This window comes from Melanerpes formicivorus, unplaced genomic scaffold, assembly GCF_026170545.1.
Source record: "Melanerpes formicivorus ecotype bairdi unplaced genomic scaffold, bMelFor1.0.p_v2 SCAF_1, whole genome shotgun sequence".
Lineage (NCBI taxonomy): Eukaryota > Metazoa > Chordata > Aves > Piciformes > Picidae > Melanerpes > Melanerpes formicivorus.
This window is the reverse complement of record NW_027142353.1, coordinates 32,536,688-32,555,075: the sequence shown is the minus strand read 5'-3', so window position 1 is coordinate 32,555,075 and position 18,388 is coordinate 32,536,688. Positions and strand designations below refer to the sequence as shown.

General features: G+C 50.7%; 1 protein-coding gene across 1 annotated transcript in view; it reads right to left on the bottom strand.

Moving 5' to 3' along the window:
- DGAT2 (diacylglycerol O-acyltransferase 2) overlaps positions 1 to 17,012 on the bottom strand; it is a 48,244-nt gene extending 31,232 nt beyond the window's left edge. The window contains exon 1 of the mRNA XM_068139307.1: positions 16,874 to 17,012. Coding sequence (XP_067995408.1) covers positions 16,874 to 16,913 — 40 coding nt within the window. The 5' untranslated portion in view covers positions 16,914 to 17,012. The remainder of the gene's footprint in view (positions 1 to 16,873) is intronic.
- Positions 17,013 to 18,388: the final 1,376 nt, after the last annotated feature.

Here is an 18,388-nt window from a genome sequence, read left to right as displayed (position 1 = left end):
CCTGTTGCTAGAAGGGAGCAGATGTTGCTAAGCAGCTATCATATGGAATGGGTTTCATCCTTGCTGTTGCTGGCAAGACCTGAGTGTACTGGTGGGGATGCCATAGCAGATGCTCACATTTAGACTGCTAGAATCATAGCATGCATCATAGAATGGTCCAGGCCAGAAGAGACCACAAAAGTCATCCAGTCTGACCCCCTTTGCAGTCAGCAGGGACATCCTCAACTAGATCAGGTTGCCCAGAGCCCTGTCCAGCCTCACCTTGAATATCTCCAGGGATGGGGCCTCAACCCTCTCCCTGGGCAATCTCTTACAGTGTTCCACTGCCCTTACAGTAAAGAACTTCTTCCTAATATCAAATCTCAGTCTGCCCTTCTCTAGTTTAACACATCCAAGTGCCAGGTTCTGCACATTGGCCACAACAACCCCATGCAGAGCTACAGGCTGGGGTCAGTGGCTGGAGAGCAGCCAGGCAGGGAGGGACCTGGGGGTGCTGGTCAATGGTAGGCTGAGCATGAGCCTGCAGGGTGCCCAGGCAGCCAAGAGGGCCAATGGCATCCTGGGCTGCATCAGGAACAGTGTGGCCAGCAGGAGCAGGGAGGTCATTCTGCCCCTGTACACTGCACTGGTTAGGCTGCACCTTGAGTCCCGTGTCCAGTTCTGGGTCTCTCAGCTTAGGAAGGAGGTTGGCTTGCTGGAACGAGTCCAGAGAAGGGCAACAATGTTGGTGAGGGGTTTGGAACACAGCCCTGTGAGGAAAGACTGAGGGAGCTGGGATTGCTCAGCCTGGAAAAGAGGAGACTCAGAGGTGACCTTATCACTCCCTACAACTACCTGAAGGGAGGTTGTAGACAGGCAGAGGTTGGTCTCTTCTCCCAGGCAGCCAGTACCAGAACAAGAGGACACAGTCTCAGGCTGTGCCAGGGGAGGTTCAGGTTGGATGTTAGGAAGAAGTTCTATACAGAAAGAGTGATTGCGCTATGGAATGGGCTGCCTAGGGAGGTGGTGGAGTCACCATCATTGGAGGTGTTCAGGAGGAGACTTGATGGGGTGCTTGGTGCCATGGGTTAGATGTTTGGGTGGGTTGGATTGGTTGATGGGTTGGACACGATGATCTTGAAGGTCTCTTCCAACCTGGTTTGGTTTATTCTAAATAAATAAATGGTTTATTCTAAATAAATAGTTTGAAGCCATTGCTTCTCATCCTATCACTGCAGGCCTTTTCAGACAGTGTCTTTCCATCCTTCTTGTAGCCCTCTTCAGGTACTGGAAGGCTGCTATTAGGTCTCCCTGGAGCCTTACCCAGACTGTGCAACCCCCCTTCCACCACCAGATCCCTCAGCCTGTCCTCATAGCAGATGTGCTCCAAGCTTCTGATAATTTTTCGGCCCTCCTCTGGACCCTCTCCATCATGTCCATGTCCTTTGCATATTGAGGGCTCCAGAGCTGGATGCAGTACCCAGGTGAGGTCTCACCAGAGCAGAGCAAAGTGGCAGGATCACCTCTCAGGATCTGCTGGCAATGATGCTTGGGATGCAGCCCAGAATGTGATTTGCCTTCTGGGCTGCAAGCTCACACTTTCTGCTCATGTCCAGAACCACTGAATACTAAGCTGGAAGGAACCTCATAGAATAAGAGTTCAAATGGAACCTCAAGGATCAACCTTTCTTAGCAAAGCATCAGACAAAATGATCCGGCACCCTGCCCAGCTGATTCTTAAGTGTCCAGTACTGGGGATTCCACCACTTTCCTGGCTGCTTGTCCTTGTGCCATTTTCTCTTGTGTCCAACCAGGCTCTCCCCAGGAGTCACCAGTACTCATCACCCCTCATCTTTTCCATCTGATTTTTCATCACAAGGCAGTCTTAATTTTCTTTATAGCCACCCTTTAAATACCCAAACATGGTGAGAAGGTCTTTCCTGAGCTTTCTTTCCTCAAGGCTAAACAAACCCATTTCTCTCAGCCTTTCCTCATGGCAGCTTCCCAGCCCTTGGATGGACCTTTTCTGGACCATGAGGATGAGCAGAGGGCTGAAGCATCTCTGTGAGGACAAGCTGAGGGAGTCAGGGTTGTTCAACCTGGACAAGAGAAGACTCCTAGGAGACCTTATTGTGGCCTTCTGGTATCTGCAGGGGGCTACAGGAAAGCTGGGGAGGGAGTTTTTAGGGTGTCAGGGAGTGATAGGACTTGGGGGGATGCAACAAAACTAGAAGTGGTGAGACACTGGCACAGGTTGCCCAGGGAGGTGGTGGAAGCCTCATCCCTGGAGGTTTTGAAGGCCAGGCTGGACGTGGCTGTGAGAAACCTGATGTAGTGTGAGGTGTCTCTGCTCATGGCAGGGGGGTTGGAACTGGACCCCTCGCAACCCTACTGGTCCCTTCCAACCCTAGCAAGGACAAAAACTTCACACAACATTCCAGGTGTGGCCTTGGTTAGTGCAGTGTGGGATGACTTCCGTATCTCTGTTGGTGATGCCCTTAGTCAAATGTGACTGCAAAGATCTTCTCTGGACGTGATGATCAGCAGCCTGGAGCACCTTCACTGTGAAGACAGGCTGAGAGAATTTGGGCTGCTCAGGCTGGAGAACAGAAGGTTCCAGGGAGACCTCAGAGAAGCTTTTCAGTACCTGAAGGGGGCTACAGGAAGGCTGGGGAGGGACTTTTGACAATGGGTTGTGGTGGTAGGACAAGGGGCAATGGATTGAATCTGGAAAAGGGGAAATTGAGACTGGAGATTAGGAAAAAATTCTTGCCAGTGAGGCTGGGGAGATACTGGAACAGGCTGCCCAGGGAAATTGTGGATGCCTCCTCCCTGGAAGTGTTCAAGGCCAGGTTGGATGAAGCCTTGAGCAACCCAGGCTAGCAGGAGGTGGCCCTGCCTGTGGCATGGGGATTGGAACTGGATGAGCTTTAAGGTCCCTTCCAACCCAAACCATTCTGTGATTCTATGACATTCAGGTATCAGAAGCTCTGTTAGTTTCTACAAAGAAATAGTCACCAATGCATTTTGTAAATAAGTGAAGCATCTCTGTTGTCCATGTTGGTTGTCTTGGCAATAGGACTAAACACACAGTAGTTGCACCCACAGAACTGCTGTGGTAGTTTTACAGCCCCTCTTAAATGACATTTAAAGTGAAGTTTGCACATGGACCCTACATAACAGCTAGGTGTCTTCCTGGGCTTTTTTCCTAGTAGAAGATTATCAATAGAGAGCCAAACCACAAACTGCAACCTGAATCTAGAACCAGCTCACACAGAATCACAGAAACATTCAGATTGGAAGAGGCCCTCAGGATCACCAAGGCCAACCCAGAACCCTACTCTACAAGGGTCACCCCTAAACCATAGCCCCAAGCACCACATCCAAACCATCTTGAAACACATTCAGGCTCAGAGACTCAACCACCTCCCTGCCCAGCACATTCCAGTGCCTGACCACTCTTGCTGGGGAAAAAGTGTTTCCCACTGTCCAGTCTAAACCTACCCAGTTGCATCTTGAGGCCATTCCCTCTTGTTCAGTTCACACAGTTCAGACCCTTGACTCTGATTAGCCTACACTGAGTGAATAACCCTGGCAATGGGTTATGCATTAACTACCTCAACCAGGCTAAGCTTTGGTTAAGAACAGGTCACTTGAATGAGCCAGCAGTGTGCCCAGGTGGCCAAGGCATCCAACAGTATCCTGGCTTAAATCAGCACTAGTGGGGCCAGCAGGACTAGGGTAGTGGTTGTCCCTCTGTTCTCAGCACTGATGAGGCCACACCTTGAGTACTGGCTTCAGTTTTGGGATCCTCACTACAAGAAATACATTGAGGGGCTGGAAGAAGTCCAGAGAAGGACAAAGCAGCTGGTGAACAGTCTGGAGACTAGGGCTTGTGAGGAGCAGCTGAGGGACCTGGGGTTGTTTGATCTGGAGAAAAGGAGGCTGAGGGGAGACATTCTGGCTCTCTACAACTCCCTGAACGGAGGTTGGAGCAAGGTGGGGGCTGATCTCTCCTCCCAAGGAACAAGTGATTTCAACAAGAGGAAGTGACCTCAAGTTGTACCAGGGAAGGTTTAGGTTGGATATTAGGAACCATTTCTTCCCCAAAAGAGTTGCCAAACTCTGGAACAGGCTGCCCAGGGTAGTGGTGGAGTCACCACTCCTGTTGGGACTGAAAAGCCCTGGAGATGTGGTGCTGAGGGACATGGTTTAGCAGTGACCTGGAAATGCTGGATGAATGGTTGGATTTGATCTTAGGGGTCTTTCTCCAGCCTAAAAGATGCTGGGATTCCATGTCATTGCAACTGCCAACAAGCTGAAGCCTACAGCACTAATGCAGTCTGGGTTGAAAGCAGCTCCTCACAAGATAACACAGAACAGTATTAAGAGTCCATTCAGCAGGTAATTATCTCTCCCATTTCCAAGATGAGCCAGGAGAACATCTCGAGCTGAGCTGTCACCACACACTGATTGGCAACCCTGGAATACCTAAGCAGGAAGACTCAGAAATCCCATGCTGCTGAGTCACACCTGGCAGTCAATCCCCAAACCTGGGCCGAGTGCTAAACTCCATCCCATGTTTCACAAAGCCACATTTTCCCTGCCAAAGGGTAAGGGAAATCTGTGGCTCTTGCTCAGGAGGCACAGCCTCAAGCTAGCCTCCTCTGCAGCTGTGGGAACTTGCTGGCCCCAAAACCTGAGGAACAAGATTGCCCACAGACAGACCTCACTCTAGATGCCAGTTTAAAGGAAGCTCTCAGCAGTTGTGGAGTGGTGGCCACACCTCCACATCCTCAAAAACAACCCAAAAGCCCTAGAATGGCCCAGGCCGGAAGGCACCTCCAGAGCTCATCCAGTCCTACCCCTCTGCAATCATCAGGGACATCCTCAACTAGATCAGGTTGCCCAGAGCCCTGTCCAGCCTCACCTTCAATATCTCTAGGGATGGGGCCCCAACCACCTCCCTGGGCAACCTGTTCCAGTGTTCCACCACCCTTATGGGGCAGAACTTCTTCCTGATAAATTTGCCCTTCTCTGTTTTGAAGCCATTGCCTCTCATCTTGTCACTGCAGGCCTCTGCAAACAGTCTCTCTGCAGCCTTCCTGTAGCCCTCTTCAGGTACCATCAGGCTGCTATTAGGTCTCCCTGGGGCCTTCTCTTCTCCAGGCTGAACATTCCTAGCCTGGCCTCAGAGCAGATTCCAACCCCCAGTCATTTTCCCGGCCCTCCTCTGGACCTGCTCCAGCAGCCCCAGGTCCTTCCTGTGCTGAGGGCTCCAGACCTGCACACAGCACTCCAGGTGAGGTCTCCCCAGAGCAGAGCAAAGTGGCAGAATCACCTCTCTGGCTCTGCTGCCAGTGCTGCTTTGGCTGCTGCCCAGGCTGCCCTTGGCCTTCTGTGCTGCAAGCTCACACTGCCTGCTCCTGTCCAGCTTCTCCCCCACCAGCACCCCTAAGGCCTTTTCCTCAGGGCTTCTTTCCATCCCCTCCTCCCCCAGTCTGTATTGATAGTGAGGATTGTTCCAGCCCAGGGGCAGAGCCCTGCACTTGCTCTTGTTCAACCTCATGAGGTTCACCTGGGCTTCACCTCTCCAGCCTGTCCAGGCCCCTCTGGATGCCATCCTGTCCCTCTGGTGGATCCACAGCCCCACTCAGCTTGGTGCCATCTGCACACTGCTGATGGTGCCTGGATCCTGCTGTCTATAGCACTGATACAAATATTAACCAGCACAGGTCCCAGCACAGATCCCTGAGGGACACCACTTGGCACTGCCTCCATCTGGACTTCAAGCCATTAAGCACCACCCTCTGGATGCCAATTCTTTACCCACTGAGCAGTCCAGCCAGCAAAACCATATCTCAAATTTGGCAAGCAGGATGATTTGTGACAGAGGATTTGCAATCCATGACAGCCCAGCCCCATGTAATTTAATCCCTTCAGCAACTGCACTTCACTACCCAAACATGTCTGGGGGAATGAACCCAACCCTCCATGCTTGGATCAGCTAAAGCCTTATCCCCTTCCCCTGAAGACAACTGTCTGCCCCTCCAAATGAAGATCTGTGCTTCAACATTTTCTAGATGCTTTAACAGATTGTAGGCATTGCTAGCCCTGGAAATAGAGTGGTATTGGGTGGCAGGAGTCAACCTGTCAGACTGCTTCCTGAACCACATTAAGCTTTTTGTGGCAAGGTTTTGCTCTGGCAGACAGGAAGAGGGCAGAGGTTTAGCAGACAGCTCTGAGCAGGCAGCTCAGCACCTGCCCTTGGACAAGTGGTGGCCTGGGGTCAGGTATTTGCTGAAAGGAAAAACATCCTTCACACAGCTCAAGATTCCTCTACACCACAAAAGCCAGTAGTTGGTGTGGGCTAAGCAAGATGAACATTTAAATCCCTGTTAAGGACATAATATAAACCCAGTGGCAATGGAAAAAGACTATGGGAATGGGCAGAAATGGCACCTGGCTAGAGTATCTGCCTGGGCATGGTCTACCTTAACATCAACCACCTGCAGACTCCAGATGGACCTAGGCTGTGCAATGATAGGCTTTAGGGCTGAGACAGACATTTGCAGCCACTCCTGAGCTTGCTGTTCATATCAGACTTAACACCTTGTGGATTCAAACCTCCATGCAAGCCTGCCTTCCTTCCTTAGCTGGCATTTTGGGGAAGATCACAGTATCACAGAGTGTCACAATACATTAGGGGTTGGAAGGGACCTCAAGAGATGGAATCCAACCCCCCTGCCAGAGCAGCATCACCCAGGGTAGTCTGCACAGGAAGGCATCCAGGTGGGTTTGGAAAGTCTCCAGAGAAGGTGTCGTGGGGTTGGAAGGGTAAGGCCAAGAAGCCTCCTCCCTTCCCCCTTGTAAGGTAAAGGGAAAGGGAAAAAAAAACTCACAGCTGAATTAGCAAAGCAGTGGAGCTGTATATTTACAAAGCAATGTAGGATATGCAGGGGAATATATACAAATTTACAATATTTACAATATATACAAAGATATACAATAGAGTAGCACAGAAATGAGAGTTCCCCCCCCCCCTTGCTGAGGGGGTTCCCCACCTCCGCTCTCCCCCTCTCTCCCCCTATTCCCCAGAGTGGTTAGAAAAGAGAGAGAAAGAGGGAAAAAAAAAGAGGCAGTTTTGTGTTAATTGGAAAGCAGTTACTACAGGCCTTATATCTTATCGGTTTCAAGGCCGAAGCCTTGGCAGAAAGCCCAGGAGCTGCAAGATGCTGCCTGAAGGACAAGCGGAAGCAAGACTGAAGATAGAAGTGCTGGAGTGCTCAGGATACTCCTCCTGCACTCCCAGTTCAGAAGGTGCTTCCTCCCACTTCACCAATGAAATTAGTTTAGATAGTTCTTTTCGTTTATCAACTTCCGTCCACCATATTCCCTTTCTTAAGGGGACAGCCCCAACCGGTGACAGAAGGACACTCCACAACCTCCATGGGCAGCCTGCTCCAGGCCTCTGGCACCCTCATTTGAAAGAAGTTTCTCTTCCTGTTGAGATGAAACTTTGTGTTCAAGTTTGTATCCATTGCTCCTTGGCTTATTGCTGTGCAGCACCCAAAAGAGCTTGGCCCCCTCCACTTGACAGCCACCCCTCAGAGATTGAGAGACATTGATCAGATCCTCTCTCAGCCTTCTCTTCTCCACACTAAACAGCCCCAGGGCTCTCAGTCTCTCTTCACAGGGCAGATGCTCAAGTCCCCTAAGCATCCTCCTGGCTCTCCCTTGGACTCTCTCCAGCAGGTCTCTGTCTCTCTTGCACTGGGGAGCCCAGAACTGGACAGAGGATTGCAGCTGTGGTCTCAGCAGGGCAGAGCAGAGGGGCAGAAGAACCTCCCTGTCCCTGCTGGCCACACTTCTCTTGCTGCACCCCAGGATGCCATTGGCTCTCTTGGCCACAAGGGCACATTGCTGTCCCCTGCAGAACTTGCTGCCCACCAGCAGTCCAGGGTCTTTGTGGAGCTACTTTCCAGTAGGGCAGCCTCTAACCTGTCCTGGTGCCTGTAATGTTGTGGATAAACAGGCTGGTTACTGGTGACAAAGAAGAACAGCTTTGGCAAGTCAACAAAAATGTGGCTTTGGGAAATGACCATGGCACAATAGCCCAACACTGATACTTGAGTTCAGTTCTCCAAAGAAAACTCTTCCCTTTAACAGCTCACCTGTGGGCCCACACCAAAGCATCATTCAGAGATTTAAAACCCAATGGAGACACTGGCACAGGTTGCCCAGGGAGGTGGTGGAAGCCTCATCCCTGGTTTTTAAGGCCAGGCTGGAGGTGGCTGTGAGCAACCTGCTCTAGTGTGAGGTCCCCCATGGTAGGGGGATTGGAACTGAATGATCCTTGAGGTTCCTTCCACCCCTAACAATTCTATGACTAAGCACAGGAAAGGCAACAACTCAGCTTTCAGGGAGTTCATTAGCCTAATAACCAAGTTTAATAACTCTCATTAGACAAACCTCTCATTAATTTTGAGATAAAGAATGCTGTGCATAGAGTCATAGAATCAGTTTGGTTGGAAGAGACCTTTAAAATCAAGTCCAGCTGTTAACCTCCCACAAGACTCCCCAGCTCTAAGCTGCTCACCAGGTTTGTTGCCCTTCTCTGCTCATATTCCAGCTCCTCAATGCCCTTCTTGGACTGAGAGGCCCCAAAACTAAACCCATGATTCAAGTTGTGACTCAATACACAGGAGCAATCACTTCCCTGTCCTGCTGGCCACACTGCTGCTGATACAGGTTAGGATACTGTGGCCTTCTTGGCCACCTGGGCACACATAGACTCATCTTCAGCCAGATGCTGACCAACCTCCACCAGGTCCTTTTCCACCAGGCAGTTTTCCAGCCACTCTTCAAGCCTGGAGCATTGCAGGGGGCTGTTGTGTCCCAAGCACAGGTCTCAGCACTCGGCCATGCTGAATCTCATACAACTGGCCTTGATCCAGCCTGTTCAAACCCTTCTGTGAAGCCTCTGTACCCTCAAGCAGATCAACAATGCCACCTAACTTGGTGGCAGCTGCAAACTTACACTTAAAAAAGATGCCCTGGATCATCTTGTCTGAATTCTGCATAGCCCAGCCTTTGGTATCCATTTGTATCAGTCTTTTGCTAAGGAAGTACTCTGAATCCTGGAGAAACACAAACTGTAGAAGGCAGTTCCTTATCCTGTGCTGGCCAACTATAGTGTTGTCCATTTGCTCTGTTTTCCAGGGCACCTGTTCCAGAGCTAACCACCCCAAACGTGTGGAGCCACAGCCTTAGCAACCAGTGTCATAGAATCATAGAATTGTCAGGGTTGGAAGGGACCTCAAGGCTCAGCCAGTTCTGACCCCTCTGCCATAGGCAGGGACACCTCACACTACATCAGGTTGCTCACAGCCACATCCAGCCTGGCCTTCAAAACCTCCAAACATGAGGCTTCCACCACCTCCCTGGGCAACCTGTGCCAGGGTCTCACCACCCTCATGGAGAAGAACTTCTTCCTAACATCCAATCTCAATCTACCCACTCCTAGTTTTGCTTCATCCCCCCCAGTCCTATCACTCCCTGACACCCTAAGAAGTCCCTCCCCAGCTTCCTTGTAGCCTGCTTGAGAGGCTAGGTGGCCTTCACTGGAAGGCCACAAGAAGGTCTCCTGCGAGCCTTCTCTTCTCCAGACTGAGCACCCCCAACTCTCTCAGTCTGTCTCCATAGCAGAGCAGCTCCAGCCCTCTGCTCATCCTCATGGCCCTTCTCTGGACATCTTCCAGCACCTCCAGATCCTTGTAATATGGGCTCCAGAACTGGACACAGTATATGTCTACATGGATGAGATCTTAGCAGCAGTGTCAGAGAAGATGCTGAGCCCCTCAAGTCCCACTGCACCTCATGCCACAAGACTACTGATGGGATACTGCCTGCACTAAGCACGCAACTCTCAAGGATACAGCTTGCAAGGTGCCCAGGGTAGTGACTTCCCCAGGAGATCTCACTGCTGCACAGTGACAGCAACTACCTGCAGCCTTTCAAGGAAGCTTCATTTGCTAGCCAACCTCCAACTGTTGAGTGGCTTACTACACTTCTCTTATCTAATTCCAGCAATCACATGCAGTAGCAGCTCCATGGAGAAAGACCAATGACTACCAATCTCTGACGGGTGGGTGTCAAGTGGAGGGGGCCAAGCTCTTTTCCGTGGTGCACAGATATAAGCCAAGGAGCAATGGATACAAACTTGAACATAGAAGATTTCAGCTCAACATGAGGAGAAGCAGAATACCCTGGGTGATCCTGCTCTGGAAGGGGAGTTGGACTCCATGTCTTGAGGTCCCTTCCAACCTCCAATATACTGTGAGACTGTGATGATACCAAGCAGATCTTGAAGTAAATGAATGGTTTAACCAAGCATCTGACTCATGACTGCAACAGACTCAGCTAGGGGCAGCATCTGGTGTACTTCCACACAGTTTATTTCAGATGAAATCCTCAAACCTCATCATTTATCTAAGCAGGGGTGCAGCACCAAAGGTCCTAGGACTGGAATTAAACAGGATTTCACACCTGGACACCAGAGAACCTCATCAACAGCACTCAATTAGGAACCAGCCAAATAAATTAGCCAAGAGGAAGTACAAACATTAGAGAGGTAAAAAAAAGCCACCCTAAAAGCTTGTCAAAGTCAAACTTCATCTGCTAGCTTTTCAAGACAATTAGCATGTTGATTCTTGGCCAAGAATTATACTGCTTCATGCAGCTTGGAGAGGAAAATGAAGTTAGAGCCTCCAAAGCATTAAGGTTTGGAAACTCAAGAGAGTCTGAGGGAGGGCTACAAGGATGGTTAAGGGACTGGAGCACTGCCCTGGGAGACCTGGGGGTGTTTAATCTGGAGATAAGACTGAGAGGGGGTTTAATAGATGTCTATAAATCTGAGGACTGGAGGTCAGGAAGGAGGGAACAGGCTTGGCTCAGTTGCACCCTGGGATGGGACAAGGGACAGTGGATATCAACTCCAGCACAGGAAGTTCCACCCCAGCTTGAGGAGGAACTTCTTCACTGGGAGGGTCACAGAGCACTGGAGCAGGCTGCCCAGAAAGGTTGTGGAGTCTCCTTCTCTGGAGCCTTTCAGGCCCTATCTGGATGAGTTTGTGTGGCCTGCACTAGATTCTATGGTCCTGCTCTGGCAGGGGGGTTGGACTCAATTTCCAGAGGTCCCTTTCAACTCCTAACATCCTGTGAATATTCAAAGTGGCACTAGTGAGGTCACAGCTGGAGCCCTAGGTCCACTTCTAGGCAGAGTTCAACAGAAGCTAGGAAGATGCTAAGGGACCTGGAGCATCTCTCCATGAGGAAGAAAGGCTGAGAGCCCTGGGGCTGTTGAGCCTGGAGAAGACAATCCCAAGAAGGGATCTGATCAATATCAAGAAGATGACTGTCAGGAGGATGGGGCCAGACTCTTTCCAGTGATGTCCAGCAACAGCACAAGGGGCAACAGGCACAATCTCACACACAGCAGGTTTCAGCTGAAGATGAGGAAAAGCTTTTATGCTCTGAGGGTGTTCAGAGCCCTGGAGCAGGCTGCCCAGAGAGGTTCTGGATTCTCCTTCTATGGAGAGATTCCAAACCCACCTGGACATTGTAATCCTGGGCAACCTGCTATGGGTGACCCTGCTTTAGCAGGGGGGTTGGACTGGCTGATGTCCAAAGGTCCCTTCCAACCCCTACCATTCATTGGTTGACATTTTGAGTTACAGAATTAGCAAAGAGCCTGGCAGTGGAGGCTCACCAAGGCCAAGTTAGATCACCTGATCAGTCCAGGGTACTCCTGAGGAGCCATGCAGAAGCAGTTGCCTACAAGGCAAGCTGCTACATCAGATGTGATGTCTGCCAAACCCCTTGAGCAACACAAGTTCTTCTGTGTCTTGGGTTCCCTCAGCTGCTCCAGCTGCAGTGCACAAGCTGGCTCCACTTCCAGTTTTGTTGTTAGTGGTAGTAGACAGGGAATAATTAGTCAGAAACCAACAAATCACCACTGTGGGGTGTAGTCCTCCTGCCCTGGACAATTAATTACCAGGTTGCTCCTGCCCCAGGAGGCTGCTCCATAATCCCATATCATCTGCAGTAAAGAATGACTCTGACTGGAGGTCAACAAGGGAGTTCACAGGGACATGTGACAACAACACTTTTCAGCCCCTTGTGACAGCAGCTGGCATTCTGCAGGGCAAAATAAATGTGTTTTGGCATTTCTCTCGTGTTAGATCTGCAGTCACCTGCAGCACTGAACTTGGTCTTCTCAATACTCAGAGCTGTATGCAGATTAAAGTGATGTCACCATGAGGGTAGACCCAGCTGCAGGAGACCAGCCAACAGTTTTGAGACTTAACTCAGCAGTGCCTAATAGCTCTAGACAAGCATGTCCACTTTGGGACATGGTTTAGTGGCCCGGGTGGTGTCAGATTGAGGATTGGTCACCATGATTTCAGAGGTCTTTTCCAACCAAAACTATTCTATGACTCTCTGATCAAGACAAAGGGAATCATCCAACCAGGAAGGGATGTAGGAGCTCTGAACAAAGGACTTACTCAGGAGCACAAGTCCAGACCTCTGGCCCCCAAGCAGTTCTGTTGCAGGGTGGGTGTCAAGTGGAGGGGGCCGAGCTCTTTTTGGTGATGCACAGTAGTAAGCCAAGGAACAACAGGTTCAAACTTGAACATCGAAGGTTTCACCTCAACAGGAGGAGAAACTTCTTTATAGTGAGTGTGCCAGAGCCCTGGAGCAGGCTGCCCAGAGAGGTTGTGGAGTCTCCTTCTCTGGAGACTTTCAAAACCCATCTGGATGCCTTCCTGTGCAGACTACCCTAAGTGATCCTGCTTTGGCAGGGGGTTGGACCTGATGATCTCTTGTGGTCCCTTCCAACCTCTGATATACTGTGACAGAGTCAGGACATGGAAGGGACCATCAAAGGTTATCTAGTCCAATCTCTCTGCAGTGAGCAAGGACATCTTCCACCAGATCAGTTTGCTTAGGGTCTCTCCTTACCTCACCTGTGATGTTTCCAGGGATGAGGCAGCTACCACCTCTCTGGCCAACTTGGGCCAGTGTTTCACCACCCTCACAGCAAAACATTTCTTCCTTTTATCTGGTCCAAATCTCCCCTCTTTTGGTTTCAAGCCATCACCCCTTGTCCTGCCACAATCCTGGTAAAATGTCTGTCCCCAGCTTTCTTATAGGCCCCATTTAAGTACTGAAATGCCACAAGAAAGGTCTCCCTGAAGCCTTCTCCCAGCTGAACAACCTCAGCAGTCTCAGCCTGTCCTTGTAGCAGAGGGGTTCCAGCCCTCTGATCATTCTTCTCTCCTCCTCTAGATCTTCTCCAACAGGTCTTGTGCTGAGGAGTCCAGAGTTGGACACTACTCCACATGAGGTCTCCCCACAGTGGAATAAGGGGGAGTAGAATCACCTCCCTTGACCTGCTGACACCATAACACAGCTAGCAGTGGTGCTGTACTCCTACAACAGGAGCCCCTCAGGTCCCCCACGAGGCAGAATTTTGGTCTGCCAACCCTCAGGTGAAGCACATGACTAACTCCAAGGGAAAAGTTGAGCAAAAATCTCCCTCACCCCAAACTTCTGTCAGATGAAAGAAGAGCCATGGCAGAAGCCACATCCCTGGAGGTTAAGGCCAGTGTGAGGTGTCCCTGCCCACAGAAGGGGGATTGGAACTGGATGAGCCTTGAGGTCCCTTCTATGAGAAACAAGCTCACTGCTAAATTCTAAATACAAGCAGTTTATCATAAAATAAAAGCAAAACAGTGCTGGGTGCATAGCAGGTTTGCTAGAGGCACACCATAACCTTGGCAGGCTGGAGAGGTGGGCACAAGCCAACCTCATGAGGTTCAACAAGAGCAAGTTCAGGGTCCTGCATCTGGGTCGAGGCAATCCCAGGCACAAATACAGGCTGGGCAGTAACTGGCTGCAAAGCAGCCCTGAGGAGAGAGACTTGGGGGTGCTGGTGGAGGAGAGGCTCAACATGAGCTCTCAGTGTGCACTTGCAGCCCGCAAAGCCAATCAGATCCTGGGCTGCATCAGGAGAAGTGTGGCCAGCAGGTCGAGGGAGGTGATCCTCCCCCTCTAATCAGCCCTGGTGAGACCCCACCTGGAGTACTGCCTCCAGTTCTGGAGCCCCTATTACAAGAGGGATGTGGAGGTGCTGGAAGGTGTCCAGAGAAGGGCCACAAGGATGATCGGAGGGCTGGAGCACCTCTCCTATGAGGACAGACTGAAGGAGTTGGGGCTGTTCAGTCTGCAGAAGAGAAGGCTCCGAGGTGACCTAATTGTGGCCTTCCAGTATCTGAAGGGGGCCTACAGGAAGGCTGGGGAAGGACTTCTCAGGATCTCAGGTAGTGATAGGACTAGGGGGAATGGAATGAAGCTGGAGGTGGGGAGATTCAGGCTGGATGTGAGGAGGAAGTTCTTCACCATGAGAGTGGTGAAGCCCTGGAATGGGTTGTCCAGGGAGGTGGTCGGGGCCCCATCCCTGAAGGTGTTTAAGCTCAGGCTGGATGAGGCTCTGGCCAGGCTGATCTAGTGTGGGGTGTCCCTGCCCATGGCAGGGGTGTGGAACTAGATGATCCTTGTGGTCCCTTCCAACCCTGACTGATACTATGATAACAACAGGAGTGGAAATTTTACAGACGTCAAACAGACCTATTCATACCTTTCCCCAGTAGGTTCCCACCATTCTCCATCAGGGCTGGGACAAAGCCTGCACTTTTGACCTGGCCAGTCTTCAGACATGTCGGCGCCTCACCCTTCCCTCCCAATACACAAGGATTGAACCCCACACAACACAAACTATGACCAGCCAATCAGCCCAAGGATCAAGCCTCACAGTCCCCAGCAATTCCCCCTTGATAAGCCAAATATTGCAGCTTCTCACACTTCCAACCCCAACAATTCTATGATTCCAAGAGTAGAAAAGATGCTTCATGTGAGAGCAACCCTGACACAATCAAGCAGCAGATGAAGCCCCACGTGTGAACCACTGCCCCACATCATCTCTGCCCATCTTTGATCTGCAGGGTCCCACGTCATCATTCCCAAAGCTCAGCCTGAGCTCCTCTGGCAGGCATCTGGACATTTTTGCTTTCAACCAGAAGGCTTTGAAGCTGGTCCTGTGTCATGTTTGCCCATGGCAGGCAACAGATCTGGCAAGGGGTTGCGTTGGTGTATGCTGCAGTCACCAAGGCAACATCTCCCCAGGCAGAAGCAGATGAAGAAATGAGTAAGGAAGCACAAATATCACTGCAGGACCCCCACGAGGTGCCTCAGAGGAAGACTGGCCCAAGGAGAGTTAAGACAGCTTTCCATCCCTAAGCAGGATTAGCTGGAGATGAAGCCAATCACTGTCCCCAAACCACACTCCAGTCTGCATTATGCACATGTCCTAGATCCATCACTGACATGGCAGTGCCAACAAGGTGGCCACTGAGGCCTTGGGCCAGCCCTACATATTTTGTAGGTCTCCTGAATGATTTATTGGCTTGCAGTTAACTCTCAGTTCAGCAGCTCACATGCTATTAACTCAAGTGACCTCCCTCAGCTCAAACGTGTCCTCTGCTTGTTGTGTAAGCAAAGCTAAGTTGCTTTAAGAACCAGGTCTGGGCATGGGAAGCACCATGCAGATGATCTCACTTGGTCACAAGTGATCCTACAGATCCATCTCTGCTCTCAGCAGGTGTCAGATGAGCACCAGCAGCTCTGCATGCAGGACTGGGTAGAAAGAAGCAAGAGTTTAGGGGTTAATTCGCCAGGTTCAGGTCCTCTTAACCCTGATAGTGATTTGCTTAATCAACAAATATTTCACAGGGCTCTTCAGCCCAGGAGCAATCAGCAGTTTGCTTTTGCAGGGCAACAAAAACCCCTTTTGTAACAAGGAGCAACCTCTCGAGGACCCTTCAGGAGGTATAGGGCAAATTGTTGCTCAAGGGCATTTTCCTGCCAAGCCCTCACTGTTTGCAAACCTCGACAAGCATCCTTCCAGGAGGATCTACCAAGCAAAATATTTAGACCTGTTGAATTTATCCCTGTGAGCTCCCTAGAGCTGCTTTTACAAGCACCCAAGGGAGCCTGCACTTTCGGCTTTCCCCATCTCGTTTCCCCACAGAGTTTTCAGCCTGTAAGTTGCAGCCTGCAGCAGCTCTGCCCACTGTGGGTGTCAGCCACCGCCACCCAACCTGCTCCTCTCAGCGAGGAAGTGACTTTAACCACCGTGGAGGGTTGGGGAAGCAAACTCAGCTGTGCTTCCCAACCCCAAAGCTTGCTTTCACACCAAATCCTCAGCCCGCCGTTATAAAGCAACAAGAAACACCAATGCTGGGGTGGTTTTTTTTTCCTCCCCTGCCATATTTTGATGGAGGTGTGGAGATCTCAGCATCACCAGATAAGGCTACCAGCCGCGCAGCGTTGCTGAACTACTACAATTTCCTCCCTCCTACCACGAGCAGGAAGACATATAAAAAACCCAAGATAAAATGTGGTTTTAAGCAAGTGCAAACTCACTTCGGTAAACCAGAGCCTTCTGCAACAGCTCCCGGAAAGCTGCTTGATCTCCTCAAGCTCACCTAAACAAGCAAAACCTGAGCAGGGAGCTGTAATCCTGCCCTCCTCCCCCACCACTAAGAAAAGCTGCAGCCAGCCTCCCCGCCATTGCACACCGCTTCTGCTCTTCCCAACCAAGCATTCCTGCAGGCAGGAAGAACAAGGGGAACATCACATTTGGTTGCTGCTTCCATTCCACCGTGCGCCTTGAACAAACTGGATGATGCTCCCCCGGTCGTGGTATCCTCCCAGTGCCCATCTCTGCATCCCCCTCCCCCCCGCGTCCCATCCTCCATAACCCCCCTGGTACCTCGCAGCACCCCGGAGTAGGCAGCGATGATGGTCTTCATTGTGTGTGTGGGGGGGGAGATGGTCAGGTCCCGCTCAGGGCCATGAGATGGAGAAGGGCACCCAGCTCCGTAGCTCCGGGGCAGCCGGCAAGCGGGAGAAGTACTAGCAGTGCATCCCTATATAGCTCCGTGGAGGAGGAGGAGGAAGAGGAGGGCGGGGAGGGGCGGGTCCCGGCAAGACTCTGGTTCCTCAGCCCAGAGAGGAAGGGTCTTGGTCTCAGTGCTGCAGGTTGCTGCCTGGGATGGGGATTTGGGAGCGGGGAGCAAGAGGGGGGAGGGTTAACCCCCAACTCTCTGCAAGGTGTTTCCGTCCCTGTTTTCCCTTTCCTTATCGCAGGGGGTGGAGGGTGGAAATGCTGCCAAGCCACTGCTAGCAGTGTGCATTTTAAGGCATCATAACCTTGTAGAATGGGTTGGATTGGAAGGGACCTTAGAGATCATTTAGTTCTGACCCCTCTGCCGTGGGCAGGAACACTTTCCTCTAGATCAGGTTGCTCAAAGCCTCATCCAACCTGAATTTGAACACTTCCAGGGATGGGACATCCACAACTTTTCTGTCAATCTATTCCAGCATTTCACCACCCTCACAGTGAAGAATTTCTTCCTAATATCTTAGCTAAATGCACTGTCAGCTTAAAAATTTTATCCCTCATCCTATCACTATATCCCCTGAGAAATGGTCCCTTTTCACCTCCTGTAATTGCCCCCTTCTTGCTCTCCCACCCCATTCTTGGCTGATTTTAGCTTCCTCTTTTAGCTTTAGGTTCCTAAGAGCATCAAAAAATGAATATAAATTGTAGATAAGATAACATTAGGTTTCATTTTCATTAAGACATCCTTCAGGTATGCCCAACTCACTAAGCAAGCCTCACTTTCTTCTCTCAGTGTGAAGCTTAAGGATCTGATTGAGACATCCACAAGAAAGCAGGTGGTATTTAGGTTGGCATCAAGACTTTAATGTAGCTGCAGCTGGCAAGAGATTTCTATAGATGGGAACAGATGAGTCTGTCCCAGCTCTCATGAATGGGTCTGTCCTTGTTCCCATGACATTAAACCAGAACATTTATCCATAGGGGTATGTCTGTCCCAGAGTCACAAAATCAGACCTCGACCCCTTTCCTAATCTCAATTTCATCTTCTGCCATTTGGAGAAAAGAAAAAGAGATCTCTTGAGGAAAATCTCATTCAAAACAGTGAGCATCTCGAGCTCTCCACATGCAGAGGACACTTCCAAAACAGCTCAAAAGCCCTTTAACCTTCACCTGTTTTTTAGGGTGGGAGCATTGGCTCTTCAGTTAGTGGCTATTCAGTCTGAAGAAGAGAAGGCTCCAAGGAGACCTAACTGTGGCCTTCCAGTATCTGAAGGGGGCTACAAGAAAGCTGGGGAGGGACTTTTGAGGGTGCCAGGGAGTGATAGGACTGGGGGGGATGGAGCAAAACTAGAAATGGGGAGATTGAGGTTGGATGTTAGGAAG